This window comes from Nicotiana attenuata, unplaced genomic scaffold (assembly GCF_001879085.1).
Source record: "Nicotiana attenuata strain UT unplaced genomic scaffold, NIATTr2, whole genome shotgun sequence".
In the NCBI taxonomy this organism is placed as follows: Eukaryota; Viridiplantae; Streptophyta; class Magnoliopsida; order Solanales; family Solanaceae; genus Nicotiana; species Nicotiana attenuata.
This window is the reverse complement of record NW_017670457.1, coordinates 545826-564658: the sequence shown is the minus strand read 5'-3', so window position 1 is coordinate 564658 and position 18833 is coordinate 545826. Positions and strand designations below refer to the sequence as shown.

The 18833-nt window shown below is 37.6% G+C and overlaps 1 protein-coding gene across 5 annotated transcripts; it reads left to right on the top strand.

Moving 5' to 3' along the window:
* Positions 1–3034: 3034 nt before the first annotated feature.
* Positions 3035–14891, top strand: LOC109239701 (aspartic proteinase-like protein 2). 5 transcript variants are annotated; one of them, XR_002069948.1, is made up of 13 exons: positions 3035–3419; positions 5863–5992; positions 6154–6401; positions 7689–7913; positions 8010–8172; positions 8291–8364; positions 9655–9742; positions 10312–10387; positions 13243–13314; positions 14001–14050; positions 14127–14164; positions 14242–14379; positions 14491–14891. XR_002069948.1 is itself a non-coding variant. In XM_019406288.1 (12 exons), exons 1-12 carry the CDS (start codon positions 3202–3204, stop codon positions 14327–14329), a joined length of 1467 nt encoding a protein of 488 aa, XP_019261833.1. In that variant the 5' UTR covers positions 3035–3201; the 3' UTR covers positions 14330–14477. The 5 variants fall into 5 exon arrangements, 4 of the variants coding, with proteins under 4 accessions (XP_019261833.1, XP_019261832.1, XP_019261834.1 ...); XM_019406288.1 differs by lacking the exon at positions 14491–14891 and having other exon boundaries at positions 14245–14477; XM_019406287.1 differs by lacking the exon at positions 14491–14891 and having other exon boundaries at positions 14242–14477.
* Positions 14892–18833: the final 3942 nt, after the last annotated feature.

Sequence of the window (18833 nt, the reverse complement as noted above, 5' to 3'; positions counted from 1 at the left end):
GGAAACCTATCGACAAGCTTGTTGACGGCCGAAGTCCCACTTGATTCGGCCTGAGGGTCTTTCCGGGGGGTTTCGAGCCCGAAAGTGTTGGCGGAGGGTACCCCATCAAAAAAGGTCTCGAAGCTACCTCCCATCATCGGGATGTCGTCCGGCAGCTGCCCCCAAGTCGAGGAAGATGGGGGGGACGTAACCGGGTGATCGGTACCCGGGGATGCCCGCGCGGGGGCCGAGGGTTCACTAGCATCCTCAACCCTCACGTCCTCGAGAGGAGCCTCAACTGGATGGACCACCAGCTCAGGGTCCGGTCGAATGGACCGGTGGCGGACGAGCTCCGGCTGCTCCTCATCGTCATCCTCTTTGTCATCCTCTTCCTCGGAGGACAAGACGATTTGGCTTTTTGGTTTGCGGGCGGCCCTTTTTGTCCGCTTAGTCTTCCTTTGAGGCTCGTCCGTACCGGACTCCCCGGGCCTTTTATTTTCTCCCGGAACCGGAAGGGGGCATAGTATTGAGGACCTCATCTCCGCGTCCTTGGGCAAGCCTGCAAAACACGAGGGTTATGATGCATTCCCGATATACAGGAAGAAATGCGCTACCGGTCGAAAAGAAGGCTTACCATGGTTTTTCGCCTCCCACCGACCTTTGGAGATTTCCTTCCAGTTTCGCTCCGAATATGGCCGCTGGGCCACTATCTTGTTTACCCAGCCGGCCAGATCCTTGACGGCAGCTGGGGTTTGGGTCACCGCTGCACAAGAAAGGGGGGTTTTCAGGAAGAAGTCGAAGAAAACACGCTCCAAAAGATGAACAGTGAGAAAATACTTACGTTTGAGGTTCCACCTCTCCGGAAATGGCATGCAATCGGCCGGAATCAGGTCGGACGTCCTGATCCGGACAAACCTGCTCATCCAGCCTCGATCTTTGTCTTCATCGATGCTGGAGAATGGGGGTTTGCTAGCCCGGCGGGCCACTTTTATTAATCCCCCCCGAAATATTCGGGGGCTGTATAGTCGAAGAAGATGGTCGAGGGTAAAGGGGAAATCGCCCTCGACTCTCTCAACAAAAAACCGAAAGAGATATACGATCCGCCACATCGAGGGGTGGATCTGACCTAAGGTCACCTCATACCGCCGGCAGAACTCCACTATGATGGGTTCTAAGGGGCCTAAGGTGAAGGGATATGTATATACACTAAGATATCCCTCAACGTGAGTCATAATCGACTCGTCACGGGAAGGGGCGACCAGGTCTTTCCCTTCCCATCTACATTCAGCCCTCACCCGGTCTAGGCAACCGGGAGTGATTAGACTAATATACTCCGATGCCGGTTCGCCGCGGCCCGGGACCGATGATGGGTTTTCAACCTGGAAGTCGGCAGATACCGAGCAACCAGTCGGTGTGAATGCTTTCAATGGGGGTTCTGGTGCATGTTCATCAGATCTAGCGGGGCTCGCGGCCGAGCTTGGTCTAGAAGGAACACTTTGTGAAGTTTTCGCCATTTCTTAAAGCTTTACGAAGAGATGAAAAGAAAATACAACCAACGCAGAATTTGAGAAAGATAGGAAATGTTGAACCTGGAAGGGTCGTTTATACTTTTTCCATGAGGCGGTGGCACGAATCGCGAAGCCACAGACACGAAGCGACAGATAATTAAGAGAAGCATTAAATGCCTGCAGCAGGCGTGGTCAGAGCACTCGATGGCTTTTTCACCTGGCGTATGGCCATACGTCACGGGCATCACGTCACCGGTCATATCGTTTATTATCATTACTCTCTAATAAACGAGGGGACTATCTGTATTGGGTGATACCCTTTTTTGCTTGAGCCCGACCGGGTTGGGTCCGGTCCGGAGCAAGTCGGGGCCATCGAACCCGACCTGGATGCAAGGTAGAACGACGGCCACGTCTACAACCGAGGTCGAGTCATTTCGAGACCGTTACAGAGCTCGATAGGAGTCACCACCGGATGGAGAAACACACAAGGTCGGAAGCCGGACTCGTAACGGATAACCAAGCGTCGCCGGATATCTCGCCCAAACGTGATTTTCTCAACCACTTCAGGCCATTAAGGCGTAATTACAGGGATCCACGATGTAATCAATTTACCTACCTTATTTTTACCCTTAATCAGAATGTATAAAAGGGGATCTCTCTAAATTCTTGTGGATCATCAAGCACAATTGTTCTAAGCAATATTATATTCTGCGATTATTTACTTTAACAGCAATTGTTGAGTCTTTATCTTTATTTTCCTCAACCTAAAAACCTTTTGTATCTTTTAGTTCACGGATCCTTAAAACCCTATATAAATTCAATTGTTATCCGGATTCGAGGGTAAACAGTAATTTTTATATGTCTTTTCGATATTAGATATTGTTAATTATTTTGATACATAGTAATCTTTACGTAATTTTCAAATGTATAAATTTATTCCAAAAAGAAAAATACTTAAGACTTTATTTTTACATTTAATTAAAATTAAAAAGTTTGACACTCAAAATATGACTACATAAATTAGACGCTAACTTTAAGAAAGTGAACATTAGTGTGCTCTAACAACCTTAAGGTATGACTATAATACAAGACAACTAAAGGGAAAAAAAGAAAAAAAAATCATCTCTTTTTTAATTTTGAACAACAACACAACCCAGTAAAATTTCACTAGTGAGGTTTGGGGAGGGTAGAGTGTACGCATATCTTACCCCTTCCGGAAGGATAGAGATGCTATTTTCGGAGATACTCGACTCAACAGACAAGGCAATAATATTAGAAGAGAACAAAAAATAGATCTGTAACAACAAAAGAAACCAGAAAAATAATATCAACCCCTTTTTAAATTTTCCCTTCCCTAATTTCTGAACAAAATAGAACCAAAAAAAAAAAAAGAAAAAAGAAAAAAAAAAAAGAGAAACACCATCTTAATTTTCCCTTCCCTAATTTCTGAACAAAATAGAATTGAAAAAAAAAGAAAAAAGAAAAAGAAACACCATCCCTTTAATTATCCTTCATTTCCCTTTCCCTCCATTCCAAACAGAGAATTAATTAAATCAGTGGGCAACTACTGTAAGAACACAACATTACATGCACCGCGTCTCCTCTTTCTCTCTTCCATTTCTGTTTAATTTTCTAATCATCGTTTTCACCCTTAATTTAAAAAATAGCCAGTCTCAGATAGTAGTAAAATTCCAGTATTTGAGAAGTAACCAGAATGGGAAAATTCGACTGGAGATACGTCAAGTTGTTCGTGCTTGTACTTGTTGGGAGTGTAAATGGCGGAATTGAAGGAGTGATCAAAGTGAATTATAAATTTTCCGGGTCGGAGAGGAATTTACGTGCCCTAAAAGCTCATGACGAAATGCGCCACCTCAGAATCCTCGCCGGTATCGACCTTCCTATCGGCGGCATTGGCCGTCCTGATTCCGTCGGGTCTGCTTTTCCTTTTTACTCCGCTCTATTATTAAATTGGGTATATGGGTGTAATTCTGACTATATATGCATATGTATATAGAGTTAAGTTATACACACTGTCGGTGTAAGTAACTCTTACTATCATATCACCTTTACCTGTTATAGCAGTTAACCTGCCTTATTTTCAAAATTATAAATCCCAAACTTTAAGGAGGCTTCAGTGATGGTGTATATAACTTAATCTCACTTATAAATTTAAATAAAGCAATTGAAGCACGAGTATAAATATATGTATTTTGTGTACATGCTGTTGTACATTGTGCTGTAGTTGTTGTACTTGTATTTTGCATTGTTTAACAGGATGCTTTCCGTATTGTTGGAACTGCTAAAACATATAGTAGAGCAGTTGAGTGATTTGATATCTGTGTCTCATCTTATCACTATAAGCAGCTATTTACAGATAGGGGCAGATGTAGCTTACAAGTTAAAAACCCCCCACTAAATTAGTTCAAATGATAGATTTAGAACCGAGTAAATCAAATGAGCTGTGGTAGAATTTTGAACTTGAATCGATAAATTTCAAATCCTGAATCCACCTATGTTTACATATCATCCGTTTTCTTATATGCGTATGTGTGTGTGTGTGTGTGTATATATATATATATATATATATATGTGTGTGTGTGTGTGTGTGTGTGTGTTGTGTGTGTGTGTGTGTGTGTGTGTGTGTGTATGCATATATGTGGGTTGCGCATGTGTCGAGACAAGGTGGGAACATTATGATGCACATGTGGCGAAACAAGGCGGGCACTTATTATGTTATTATTTGCACACGTGGCGAGACAAGGTAGGCTATGTCAGAGGTTGATTGTGATGATTTGTGATGGCCTGGGGGCATTCTTGCTGTTTGATATTGTGTTGTGGTATGCTTACCTGTATAAGTTTTATCTCGTGGATGTTGTGAGAAAACATCTTATGTGTCGTCCGTTCTTTTCCTTATGCTTATTAGCTGGTAGGAACTATGTTAAAGCACTTGCACAAGCATACACGTAGTTGAACACTCCCATTGGATATGAAGTTCTCCTGATATTGCTGAGTATAGATGTACACCCTCGTCTACTTGTCATATATGTGAGAGTAGCTCTAGTTAGTAAGTGAGTTATCAGCGTGACCATGAGTTGTGATGGGGGCACAGGATGCCAAGTGTTAGGGTTCAGGTATTGGGACCCGTGAGCTGTAAGTTGTCCGAGGTTCAGTATTTCATGGAGTCTGTTGGCTAAGACTTGATGTGAACACTGTTGTAGGTTCTGAGTTATTGCTTATCTTTACTGTATTTGTGATTTAGGTTTTGGGTTTGTGATTTCGCTCGCTATTCTATGTCATTATTATGGTATTTCTGCTATCACTTGTTGTTTTTCTTCCCTTACTATGATTGTTGTATTGTTAGCCATAGTGTGTAGTCTTTATATGTATACATCATGTTCCGTTGTTCCTATGCTTATTTTTGTACAGTTTATTAGACCGATAGGTGTCTTGACTGTTCCTCGTCACTACTCCATCGAGGTTAGTCTTGATACTTACTGGGCACAGCTGTGGTGTGCTCATGCTACTCTTCTGCACATTTTTGTTGTGCAGATCCAGGTGTTGATCGTTAGTAGCTGTGTGGACCATTGCTGAGGAGACTCAAGGTAAACCTGCTACTGCGTTCGCAGGCTTCGGAGTCACCTTCTTGCTTGTATTCAACTGTTTTCACTCCTTTCCAAACACTTTATATAGAAGTGGTAGCTAACTCTGTAGAGCTTATGACTTGTACTACCGGGTTTTGGGAATATGCTCATTGTATAAAGGATTCATTCCAGAAAAATTTTAAGATGTTATTTATTATTNAATTTCAAATCCTGAATCCACCTATGTTTACATATCATCCGTTTTCTTATATGCGTATGTGTGTGTGTGTGTGTGTATATATATATATATATATATATATATATATATATATATATATATATATATGTGTGTGTGTGTGTGTGTGTGTGTGTGTGTGTGTGTGTGTGTGTCGGTAGGTCTGCTTATTCTATTTGTGCATCATCCATGATAGAATAGTGTTTATCAATGTTTTGTTGTAGTAAAAGAGTTTGCATGAATTATCAATTGGCTATGTTCTCAATGTCAGCTTTTGGCAAAGCCTATCATGTGCTGACTTAATAATTTCCAGAAGATGCTTAGATCTCGGCTAATTAGAGAATATTCTAAATTCCATGTTTGAATGATTATTTTAAGCTCATAACATTGTCAGTTAGTTTGTTTCATTATTTGGATAAACTGATGAAATCTTTCTTCACGCAACTTTATGTGGCTTACAAACAATCAATTTTATATATGTTAAAATGACAGTTTGTTACCGTATGGAGTTAGTTTGTGCTACTATTGAAATCATTTCCTCGATCTTTTGTTATTATAGGCTTTATTATGCTAAGATTGGGATTGGAACACCTCCAAATAATTATTATGTCCAAGTAGATACAGGAAGTGACATTATGTGGGTTAACTGCATTACGTGTCAAGAATGCCCCAGAAGAGGCTATCATGGTGTACGTTTCTTTTAAATACACAATGACAATGTGTATATGTATGTTTATGCTTTTTTTTTGTCTATATATTTATTCTCAGTATATGATTTGCTCTTAAAAGTAAAACAATTCTTCGCTGATGCTCTATTCTGTCCTTTTTTATCTGAATTTCTTTTGGGCAGCTGGAGCTAACACTCTACAATCCAAGGGATTCTCTCACTGGTAAACTCATTGTTTGTGGTAACTCATTTTGCAAAGACATCGACAGAGGTTCAGGATCAGGCTGCTCTGGTAATACTTCTTGTACTTATAGTCAAGTTTATGGAGATGGAAGCTATAGTAGGGGCTACTTTGTGGAGGATGTTGTCCAATATGATCAGGTGTCAGGTGATCTCCAAACTAAATCATCAAATGGGAGTGTTATTTTTGGGTAAGATGTATGTTATCTACCATGCGAGCGAAAGAATATTTCTGTAGCTCTTATAATCCTCAATCCAGCGTTTGACTTGTTAAACATTTAATTGAACTAGGTGATCTTACATGATTCTCATGCTCGATAAAATCCTTGAGAGTGCACTTATTCCATTATTACAGCACTTGCAAATTTATGACCTTGCTGTTTATTAATTTATCAAAATCCAATGAAAACCATTTCATCTGGAATTGGTTTTGCTTCCTCCTTTTGTCTATCTGATGAAGCAGAAGTTTCCAAGAGCATTTTCATTATTTCAGAAATCTAATACTATTAATTATTTGGGGTCTGAGATGGTAGGTAGTTATGTAGGAGGAGCAGAAGTAAAAGGGAGTAAAAGTCAATTTCCCTTGTTCGGTCTGCTAGAAAGGTACGAAGGCAACGTAAAGTTGGATCCTGACCACATTTTCTTATAATATCATCTGACTTCATTACCTGCAATCCCTCTATAATTGGAAGGGAAGAATTAATGGATTAGGTAAACTGTATTGCCTATCTTCTAGTTTTACTGATAAACAAGGTGAAGAGGATTGTTTTCATCATTCTATATATGTGTATGGCAAGGGATTAATACTTCACTGGGAAAGTAAATCAACTAGTCCATTTCTTTTTTAAACTAACATAAGGATAAAGGATATCTAGAATGGTCACAGCTTCTGTTAGCTGCCTTTCCTCCATTGCCAGGTTTCAAGACCCAGACTCTTAGATATTTTGGGTTTTTTCTCATTGCAATAAAATTTTCTACTTTTCTTCAATCTTTGAATCTTGTAGCCTTTCGCCAAAAATCCTTTATTTTAAATCTAAAGGCCCCAAACAAATAAAAGCTTCCATTTGGGCTCTTGTTCATGTTCAATGATTTGCGACAGCCACTGAGCCAACAACATTTGTTTGTTTCTCATTTGGTTCCAATAATTATGCGTTAGTTGAACCAAGCTCTAGTGACACCAACAACAACAACAACAACAACCCCCAGTATAATCCCACTAGTGGGGTCTGAGAAGGGTAGTGTGTACCTTACCCCTACCCTGGGGTAGAGAGGCTGTTTCCAATAGACCCTCGGCATCCTTCCCTCCAAGAACTCCCCACCTTGCTCTTGGGGTGACTCGAACTTACAACCTCTTGGTTGGAAGTGGAGGGTGCTTACCACTAGAGCAACCCACTCTTGTCTTTTATTCCCTTTGTTGTTATTCTTTCTCTTTTCTTTCTTGGATAAGTTTATTGATGTTTTCCCTTGTATTCTCGGAGGTGTGGTGCTTCACAATCTGGGGATCTGAGTTCCTCTGATGAAGCTCTTGATGGGGTTCTTGGATTTGGGAAATCCAATTCATCCATGCTTTCCCAGCTGGCTTCATCTGGAAGAGTGACGGAAAAGTTTGCACACTGCTTAGATAGTGTGAACGGTGGTGGTATTTTTGCCATTGGGGATGTTGTGCAACCAAAAGTAAACATGACTCCTTTGGTACCTAATCAGTATGTAAATTTTCCACTAGAATATGAAGCTTTTGATTAGCTTGTGGTTGAGAAAATTGTAATGATTTAAATGCTTTAAATTGTTTTTATTCTTAGGCCACATTACAATGTCAATATGATGGCAGTTGAAGTTGGTTATCAGTTTCTAAACCTGTCTGTTGATGTACTTATGAATGGAGAGAACAATGGAGTAATAATTGATAGCGGAACAACATTGGCTTATCTTCCTGAGGTGATTTATGGTCCACTAGTGAAAAAGGTAGTTTGCTACTATAGTTCGTTTAGTCTTTTTGGTAGCCACTTAATTGAATCAGAAATAGATATAAATGTTTGTACCTAAAATAATTGAAATGTTTGTATTTCTTCACTTCTGCCAGATATTCTCCTGGCAACCTGATCTTAAATTGCGTACAATTCATGATGAGTATACATGCTTTGAATACTCTGGAAGGTATGGAGCATACTGAGCACTCATCTCTTTACGCAGTCTGTAAGTGCATGACGTTACTTTGTCTTTCTAACTTGTGGTTTCTTCTTTATTTCATCATGTTACTCTTTCAATTTCTCAATCAACATCCTTATGAAGGATAACTTAGCTGCTGCTCTGTGCTTCAAGCGTGTTTATTCTGGAGCAGTGGCAATTGGATTCTAGAGTGCCGTCATGCTATCAGTTATACTCTACTTCTCAAGATGTTGTTCACAAGAGGTGGAATACGATGGCTAATTCTATCTCAAGATGAACTGAAAATTGATAAATGCATTGAGTCAAATTCTTGTATCAAACTAGTGGAAATAAAATGAGGTTGAGCAATTTGCGCTGATCCATGTGACGCCTAGCATAATGTGCATGATAGTTCAAGATTAGCAATGTAATATATGTCAAAAGAATCAGAAGTCCTTTATTATAATGACTTGGATCCTATAAAAGACTAGCAATCAAGTTACTAGAATAACTGTCAATTTGGCTTGCAATAAAGTTATTTCAATGGTGGTGTTTGGTATGATGATGATCACTATGCGGGATAAAGATCTTCGAGCATGTAAAGCAGTTTTGCTCTCTGTTTATTCTGTCTTTTGCCAGTTGTAATGATCATGGTTTTAGCAACACATATTTCACTGATTTTGCATCCATGCCTTGGTTTTGAACCTAGCCCAACATAGTCTTTTGCTTGGGAAGTTTTCTTATAAAACCAAACTTTTTGAACGTTGTTTTTATTACATAATACCACTACTAGTCAGATTTAGTTAACTGATTAGTTTGGCAACTATATGAAGTAAAACAGCTATGGAAATTTACTTTCTGATATATTGGCCCACTTGAATATAACTTATGGTGGGGGTATTTAACTAGTTGCCTTAAAAAATTTGCTAGTAAACTTGTCAAAAGAAAAAACAGAATGGGAAAGATTATCTTATGGAAACAGCGTCTCTACCTGCATTAGGTAGGGGTAAGGTCTGCGTGCAGACTACCCTCCCCAGACCCCACATATTGGGATCAAACTGGGTTTGTTGTTGTTGTTGTTGGGAAAGATTATCTTATACGGGGGACTTGTTTCCGGTGGAGGTCCACGTGGAGGAATGAACTTTTTAAGCGTCAGAATTCCTTGCCTCTTTTATTCCCTTTTATGGAAAATATTTTTCTTGAGATGTTTCTCTTATGATTCTTGTATTTACAACTATTTTCAGTTCTCCAGGTAAAAAGATGTCCAAATGCAATAACTTTTGCCTCTAACTATTGCAGTGTTGATGATGGATTCCCTCAAGTCACTTTTCATTTTGAAAATTCTCTTTCTTTAAGAGTTAGACCCCACGAATATCTATTCCCATATGTAAGTATGTTTTTTCACGAGTTAGTTTTAACTCAATGAAAAAGTTCAGTGTTTTTTTTGCTTAGCCTTGAGGTTTTGAGCTTTTGGTCTTATGTAAAATGAATTTGTCAAATTATCACATATGGTTAGTAGTGTAGAACCATTGACCACTCTTACAAATTGCTTGAACTTGGAGGGTGAAATGTGAATTGTTCCATAATTGTGTAATTTTCGAATAGTGGATGAGTTCTGCTTACTTCTGCTGTGAATTAGGGGCAACTTCCCTTTTGTCATTAGAACTATTTCTGCTACATGATCTGTCAGATATCTGAGTGGATTTGTTTGTTATCAGACCTCCTTTTCCCTTCTTAGGGTTGTAAATAAGAGCAAATAATACCTCAGAACTTTATATTTATATGAATTTGTCACAGCGTAAGCTGTCAATTGACTTTCTCTGAGAAAATATTCTATCTCCATCGTCATGTTTGTTTAAGTAAATGATGAATATTAAAGGGAATAGTTTATACGTCACTTGATTCTTGCAGAATATCACATTTGCCAGTAGATCTGATTTCTGTATGCTCTTTTAGGAAGATTTATTTTGCATTGGATGGCAAAATAGTGGTACTCAATCAAGGGATAAATGGAACCTCACGCTTTTCGGAGGTATGTTTATCTGTTTCTTATTTTTGTAATTGCAAATGTCAAGACTACCATGCTATGTTTGGAGGAGTATGTTTTTTGATTTTGAGTGCATACATATCAAAATTAATGTATTTAGAGAAAATAGAGATCAGAAATCGCATTTGGACAGGAAAATGGTTTGTGAAGTGAATTTGAATTCTGCAGAAAAGTACTGGTTCTAATACAGGCACTAATTTGAGCTACATTACAGGGAATTATAACAAAATATTCACAGCCACTAAAACTGAGAAATTTCCAGCTCCAGTATACATTTGACATGGCAAAATTTCCAGAAAATAGTTTACTGTTTATATCATTTATGATGGAGCTAGAAGCTTCGCATACTTAGTTGAGGTCTAATACGTTATAGTTGCCATCGCCAGATTATGCACCCAAAATGAAACCTCCTAAGACCCAATTGTTACAAAATTTCCAATTGAGGGCATCATATTTGCTGCATCCTGTCACCAGTGAAGACACATAAGAGAGACATATCTGATCTACATGGTTTGGGAAGAGAGACGCTGTTTTCTTTTTCTTTTTTGGGAGCGGGGTTACATCCTTTATTTATTCTGGATTGCGGGAGTTCAGTGCAGACTGGGATGGAGACAAGCAAGTTGAATGTGATGAGGGTGGCAGTCTTTACGAGCTCTAAGGAGTCATTTAAAAATACGTATTAAGGACATAATCCATCAGGATTTAAGTCCGCATTTGAACTCTATTAATTCGTTTTTACAGCTAAACAGGTAACGAGGATTTGGATATGTATTTGAAATCGTCTGAGAAATCCTTCCATCCAAATAGCCCTTGGATTTTCTGTCATAAGGAAGCTCAAGTATGATTTTCCTCTTAAATTGTGTAGTTGAAGAGTAAAGATCATAATCAATTATATGTTTGTCCTTTGCTGACGACTTTTTCCTCCTTTTTTCTTTAATAAAAATGAATCGGACCAACATATGGTTGAATCTATGTGAATTGTGCACCCTTTGCTGTCTGTAATTATTTCTTCTTTAACTCCATTTATGACCCTTTTTATGAACTATCTTCGTCGCACTAATATGATCTATCTAAGAGGCCCAAACCATCTGAAAGCCCACAAAATAATGGGGAACTTATGCGTATGTGCGTAACATTTTAAAAAGGCAAAATGACCTCCTGGCCACTTAAACTTGCACCTGATTGCCAACCCGGTAAAGAAACTTATAACTTTCCCATTTGAACACATCTAACTCATACATTTGTGAACTAATAAACCTCTCAAATGGAGCGTGTATATCAATGCGCTGACATTATAACACGTTTTATTCTAGGATTAGTTATTGCTTGACGTGTATAATTTGTGGGTTCCACTTATTTTAACAAAATTTTAATTTCATGGTTTTCCTTTTCTTCTTCATGGCCTTCTACAGATAAGCCAACCCCACCCCCCACCCCCCACCCCCCAATTTTTTTTTCCAATGCCACCCAAACAAACCACATCAACTCGTCACTCACATCTCTACCGTCAGCACCATCACACCACCACAAATAAGTCAAAATCACTAGAATTTATCTGCGCATAGACCAGAAAAAAGGAAAAAATAAGCAACAAAGATAACTCGATTAGTTGTTCTCTCTCTAAAGCCACAAGCTCACCACTCCCTTCCCACCTATGGACCACCACAAAACTACACCAGAATGCTCCCCCACTTTGAAGCCATCGTTGATTTTCTTCTAAAATTTCAAAATTGATTTTTGTTTTGTTTTTGCCTAATTTGAAAATTGGCATACAAGTTTTGGATTCTTAATTTCCCTCTCAACTATAATCTTGGCTTTCAGTGGAAGAATTGCCTGGGAGAAAATTGAAGGGTGCTTTGTGACAGTAAAATTGTTGGGTTTGATTTGGAAGTAAGAGGAAGAAAATGGATGTATTTGTTGGGGGGTTGGCGTACAATGGTAGAGGAAGGAGGGGGAAAGGGTGTAATGGTAAAGAAAGGGATGGGATGTGGGCCCTTCTTTCTTTCTTTTTCATTTATTATTATTTTTTGATTTTAGAATTTCTTAAATTCAAAATTACTGTACTCACGCGCGCTAATTATGTGAGCTGCACGCACTTTGTCCATGTCACATGTGCTCTTGCCACATAAGCACAGTCAATGGTCAAAGGTGTTTATTAGTTTACATATGTACTAGTTGAGGTGTTTAAATGGGAAAGTTGTAAGTTTCTTTATCGGGTTGGCAATCAAGTGCAAGTTTAAGTGACCAGGAGGCCATTTTGCCTTTTTAAAATGAATTGGTATTTGCTGTAAAATTGTATCATTTCATTTATGGTAGCTGGCTAAGATTATGACTGCAATATCACTTGTTTGTTTCATGGTTTACATGACATTCACAATAATTGAGTGGTGGAAATTCAACGCCAGCATTTTAGAACTAAATTGCGACCTCTTGGAAGAAGTGGCAACTATTTATATCCAAACTACTGCTATTTTGTGAAAGAGGGGACTATATTTAAATAACTATTTGACACGACTATCTTTAAAAAATTAACTGACATTGCTCAGGGGCGTGCTTTCTATTTGAGAAATGTGCATTTAGCACTCACGATAATAAGTGAGAGTGCTCTGCAACCTCGTTTTGTGAGTTAATCCCAAATTCTCTCTCCAGCTCTTCTAAGCCTGTTAGAAACTTAGAATTGGTCAATTGCTGTGATAATAGTGATTAAAGTGCATCTGGATTGTTTCAATTACGTTGTATGTTTCCTTGGTTGGATTCTTTATCTTAAGGAACTTAAAGATTATTCTTTCATTATTGTCTCATTTTCTTCTAAAGCCTTGGAGGTATTCTGATGCTTGCAGATTTGGTACTCTCAAATAAGCTAGTCTTGTATGATCTTGAAAACCAGGCCATTGGTTGGACCGAATATAATTGTAAGTGTAGGTTATATCTGTTCGATACTTGCACTATATTTTGGTACATTAGAATTAGATATTTTTGTTGTTCAATTTGTGTTACCCTTTGTTTTAATTTCAGCTGAATCTAGAGTGGCTCTCCCGACCTAGATAAACGATCTATAATTTCATTGCAATTCTTTATGTACTTGTAAAGAAAGGAAAGAGCAGAAAATTTGGGAATGAACTGCTTGATTCTTTCCCCAAGCATGTTAAATAGTGCTTATATGTAATCCTAAAAAGCAAATAAAAGTAATTCCATTCCTACTTACGCAATCATAAGGATTTGAGACCTTTCCCATACTGAAAAGGAAACATTCCTAATTCTTATAATCTTCCTCAAGTTGGAGTGCACATATTGTATGCTCCTAACTTGCCGCAAATATACTCAATTCTGGAGCCACGCAGTGACTTTGTAAGAGCATTTTCTAACTGGCTATTTGGGTTGACAAAAACCTGTTGTGACGCACCCAAAGTCAATCTTTTGTTTAAAGAAATGTGCAGTGCAACTTGATTATCACATTGCTGCATATCCCCACGTTTACTTTTTGATATGTGCCAAAGTCACTGCTCGTCCTGTGTTTGAGTCATGACATCTTTTATATCTTCTGAAAGGATTGGTTCACTGTTAACTCATCAAAAAATTGTGTTTTGGTTGATTTCAGGCTCATCAAGCATTGAATTAAAAGACGAAATTACTGGATCGGTTCGTTTAGTAGGTGCTCACTCTCTGTCAAGTGGTTCTAGTTTGACAGCTCAAATGGCTCTAACAATATTCTTTTTGTTAGTAGTTCTGCTGCACAACTATCTATTCAACTGGTAAAATCTGGTCAGTATTAGCTTCTGGTACCTGAGACGAGAATTGCTCATTTGACTGTGAAATAACTTTTCAAAGTATTGATACAGCAGCTTGTGGCTTTCAACCGGGCGTGCATATTTTACATTCAGAATGGACTGCAAATTAAAAGCAAAGCTGAAATATAGAACAGATTAACAGATAATTCCATTTTGTATGTAGCTGGCTTATGTTGCAAAAGGAATACTGTAAGTAGAACTCTGGATATATATTCTCTGCGTTCCGCTTGTTATAACACAAGTTTCTTGACGAGCTAAACTGCCTTAATACCTTTTCTGCTTTTAAAATAAAATGGGCAGCCCAGCGTACAAGGGATCCCGCATTCACGCAGGATCCGGGAAAGGACCGTGATGTAGACAGCCTACCTAATGCAAGCATTAGTGGCTGCTTCTACGGCTCGAACCCGTGATCTAAAGGTCAGATAACTTTTCGATGCACAAGTATTAAAATATTTATCTGATATCTGCTAGTAGCAAAACTATATCTGTGATAAGCTTGTGAGATTACCTCATTTTCAGTTTACTGGAAGATTACAAGTAACAGTCATACTAGAAATTCCTTCAAACTTTTTTTTATTTTACAAGTCTCAAAAACTTTTCTATGAAATATTTCGAAGCTGTATGATGAGTTTGGTTTTGGTATCTTGTGCAAGTAGAAAAATACCAATACCTGAGTTTCCATTTAAATTTTTACGTCAAGTTTGTCCTGTGGTAAAATTTGTATTTTCTTCCCGTACAATATCTCAAACCAAACTGGGCGAGTTTTATATGTGGTTGATGTTTTAAAAATCTATTAGTATGCAGTAATATTCAAATCGGAAACTGCCTCTCTATCTTTACATGGTCGGGTTAAGCACTGCAAGCTAACATTTATATCTTTGGTTACTAAATAATCATTAATTCCTGGTTCAGGTGGCCGTGCATAGTATTCTTATGATCCCAAAATGTTAAAAAAAATAATGTTAGTCATGGTGAGTATTGCTCACCTATGAACCTACGAAAATTCAAGCCAATTAGAGTCCGTCAAAAAAATTCTATAAAATCAACATGTGCTAATACATATGAAAAAGTGAATATAACCATAAATTCGTATTATATAACCCCAAAACACCCAAAAAAAAATGAACTCGAAAGTTATGGCGAAGCGATGAGTATTGATCACTACGCCGTTTCATATGGACATACAAAAATTCAAGCCAATCGGAGTCCGTAAAACAAATTAAATTTTTGTGTGCTATAATCCACACCATCTGGATGAATTCAGGCGACGGTCCCAAATTTCCTAAAATTTTGCGGGCCCATAAAAACGACATAATTAACTAAGGCTGTATTCTGGTCCGGGCCTAAATGGGCCTAACGGGCCGGGCTCTGGCGGTCCCGGGCCAAACGGTCCCAAATGATGGAACCGGCCCGTTGTGGGCCTAAGCCCACATGGCCCCGGGCTAAATGGGCCGGGCCCACGGGCCTAAGTGGTCCGGGCTATTTTTTTTCAATTTTTTTTATCTAAGACATTTTCTTGTAAACTATATATATATATATATATATATATATATATATATATATATATATATATAGTATGTTATATATATATATGTAATTTCTTGTAAATATATTATAGCTTATATGTGTTAGATGTGTGTGTGTATATATATATATATATTACGTAGTATATATAGTATGTTATGTATATATATTGCCTTATATAATTTTTTGTAAATATATAGAATTGTAAGTTAAATCTTCTAAAGAGTCAAATTTAAACACAAAGGAATGCCTTATAATTTTTATTATTACGACATTAACAAAAATGGCAATATCTTTTTTAGTCCTCCTCCCCCCAATGGAGATTGATGAATTTGTGAGTAAAAATGAAAGAATGAGGGGGTACTTATAGTTGAGAATAGGGAAAAAGTGTAATTATAAAAAGTTTGGGGTTAAAACAAAGTTTGGGGGCCAAATGGCTATTTTTTTAAAGTTCCAGACGGCTAAAAATTGAAGGCCAACGGCTAGATTTTAAAATCTGACCGTTGGCCATATTTAAAAAAAAATTAAAAAAAGAATAGCTGTTGGGGCCCGTTTGGCCCGGACAGTAATGACTGTGATTATCTAACTGGACCACTCATTGGGTTGAAGAATGAAAAATACAAAAACGTATTATTGCATATAAATAATTAATCACGTCATACAGTAACTTTATGCTAACACAAGTTGCAGATATTTGTAAATATTTTTGCATTAGAGATAAAATAATGTCAATTTCTATGGATAATGCTTCTAGTAACACTAATGCTATAGGCTTACTTACAACTACACTAAATCCTGCATTTAGTAATTGTTTCCATGTTAGATGTATTTGTCATATTTTACCATTTAATCATCGGTGATGGATGAAAATTTTAAATTTGAAAATTGAAAAGGTTAAAATGACTCTTAATTGGCTTTTTTATTCAAACCGTAGAGGTAGACTTAGAAAATATTTTAAAAAATGTGATGAATTTGGCCTTAGAGAAAGAAAGGTTCCTAAAGCTTGTCCGACTAGATGGAATTGTATGTACGAAAGTTTAGTTGTTGCATATGAATATAGAAACCCAATAAATGCAACATTTAGTGCTCGTGTTGGTGGTGAGTGTGATGATGAAATCCTTACAAATCAAATTGGACGAAATGTTTAAAATTCTTATAGATTTTTTACAACAATTTCATATTGCTACAAATGAATTGTCTGGGCAACATTATCCTACTATTTCAAACTGTTTAGTTTATATTGCAGCATTATGTGATTTATTTGTTCAATTTTCAGAGGGTGGGTAATTTATCAACTTGCTATAAATGCAATGAAAGAAAAGTTTAAAAAATATTTTTTCCCTATCCTTCCTATTTATGGTGTTGCTGCCATGTTAAATCCTACCATGAAATTAGGAGTCCTCACTTTTGGTATTCAAGTATTATAGGGCTTTAGATCTTTCAGATGAGGAATTAGCTACACTTGCAGATACAAAAGCCTCAATTAAAATAAATGCTCAAAACAATTTATAATGCTTATCAACAAGCCTTAGATCATGCTAGACACACATGTTTCCAACTCCTACTTCGTCTAGTTCGCAATCATCTAAAAGAAATGCTGGCCTAAAAGCACTTAGTTCTTGGACGGAGTTCAGGGGTTCTCAAGGTGATAATATTGATGATACTTCACATCTAAATGAGCTTCAAGATTATTTGTCGCAGGGCCTTGAAAAGGAGAATCCAGACGGCAGCTTTTGATCTTTTGGAATGGTGGAAGGCCAAGAAAAACACTATCCGGTTCTTTCAAGGATGGCTCGAGATATTTTATGTGTTCAAGCTTCAACAGTGGCATCAGAGAGCGCTTTCAGTCAAGCGAGACTTCAAATAGGTGATCATAGAGCGTCTATGAGGGAGAGCTTGGAAAAATCAGTACTCTTCAGAGATTGGATCCGTTCGGAAAGAAGAAAATTTTTGGGCTTGCTGAATCACAACCGGAGATAGACGAAGCTTATGAAGAATGATAGTGGAACTTGCGGAGGATGCTGCTTCGCCCGGAAGCGGTGATGGAACAAGCTTCTTTTCCGCCACCACCAACGGAAATTCCTCCGAACCTTGAAGGATTTATGAAATTTGTTAGAGATACTATGTAGACTAATATGTAACTTGTATTTTGGCACATCTTCATTAGTTTTTTTTCCTTTTAATGGTAGTATTAGCACCTTGTTGTGCTCATTCCATTGGGGGGAGGAAGACTAAAAAAGATATTGCCATTTTTGTTAATGTCGTAATAATAAAAATTATAAGGCATTCCTGAATATCTCTTTGCAATTTTATTTTTTTGTGTTTAAATTTGACTCTTTAGAAGATTTAACTTACAATTCTATAATATATTTACAAAAAATTATATAAGGCAATATATATACATAACATACTATATATATATATATATATATATATATAATATATATATATATATATAGTTTACAAGAGAAAATGTCTTAGATAAAAAAAATTGAAAAAAAATAGCCCGGACCACTTAGGCCCGTGGGCCCGGCCCATTTAGCCCGGGGCCATGTGGGCTTAGGCCCACAACGGGCCGGTTCCATCATTTGGGAACCGTTTGCCCGGGACCGCCAGAGCCCGGCCCGTTAGCCCATTTAGGCCGGACCAGAATACAGCCTTAGTTAATTATGTCGTTTTTATGGGCCCGCAAAAATTTTAGGAAATTTGGGACCGTCGCCTGAATTCATCCAAGATGGTGTGGATTATAGCACACAAAAATTTAATTTGTTTTACGGACTCCGATTGGCTTGAATTTTTGTATGTCCATATGAAACGGCGTAGTGATCAATACTCATCGCTTCGCCATAACTTTCGAGTTCATTTTTTTTTTGTGTTTTGGGGTTATATAATACGAATTTATGGTTATATTCACTTTTTCATATGTATTAGCACATAGTTGATTTTATAGAATTTTTTTGACGGACTCTAATTTGCTTGAATTTTCGTAGGTTCATAGGTGAGCAATACTCACCATGACTAAATTATTTTTTTTAACATTTTGGGATCATAAGAATACTATGCACGGCCACCTGAACCAGGAATTAATGATTATTTAGTAACCAAAGATATAAATGTTA

Bases quoted from the DNA above. Each gene is read 5' to 3' on its own strand.
- LOC109239701 (XM_019406287.1), top strand. From the start codon at position 3,202: ATGGGAAAATTCGACTGGAGATACGTCAAGTTGTTCGTGCTTGTACTT. The intron at 5,993-6,153 runs GTACGTTTCTTT...TCTTTTGGGCAG, and splicing joins CCAGAAGAGGCTATCATGGT to CTGGAGCTAACACTCTACAA. The intron at 7,914-8,009 runs GTATGTAAATTT...TTTTATTCTTAG, and splicing joins ACTCCTTTGGTACCTAATCA to GCCACATTACAATGTCAATA.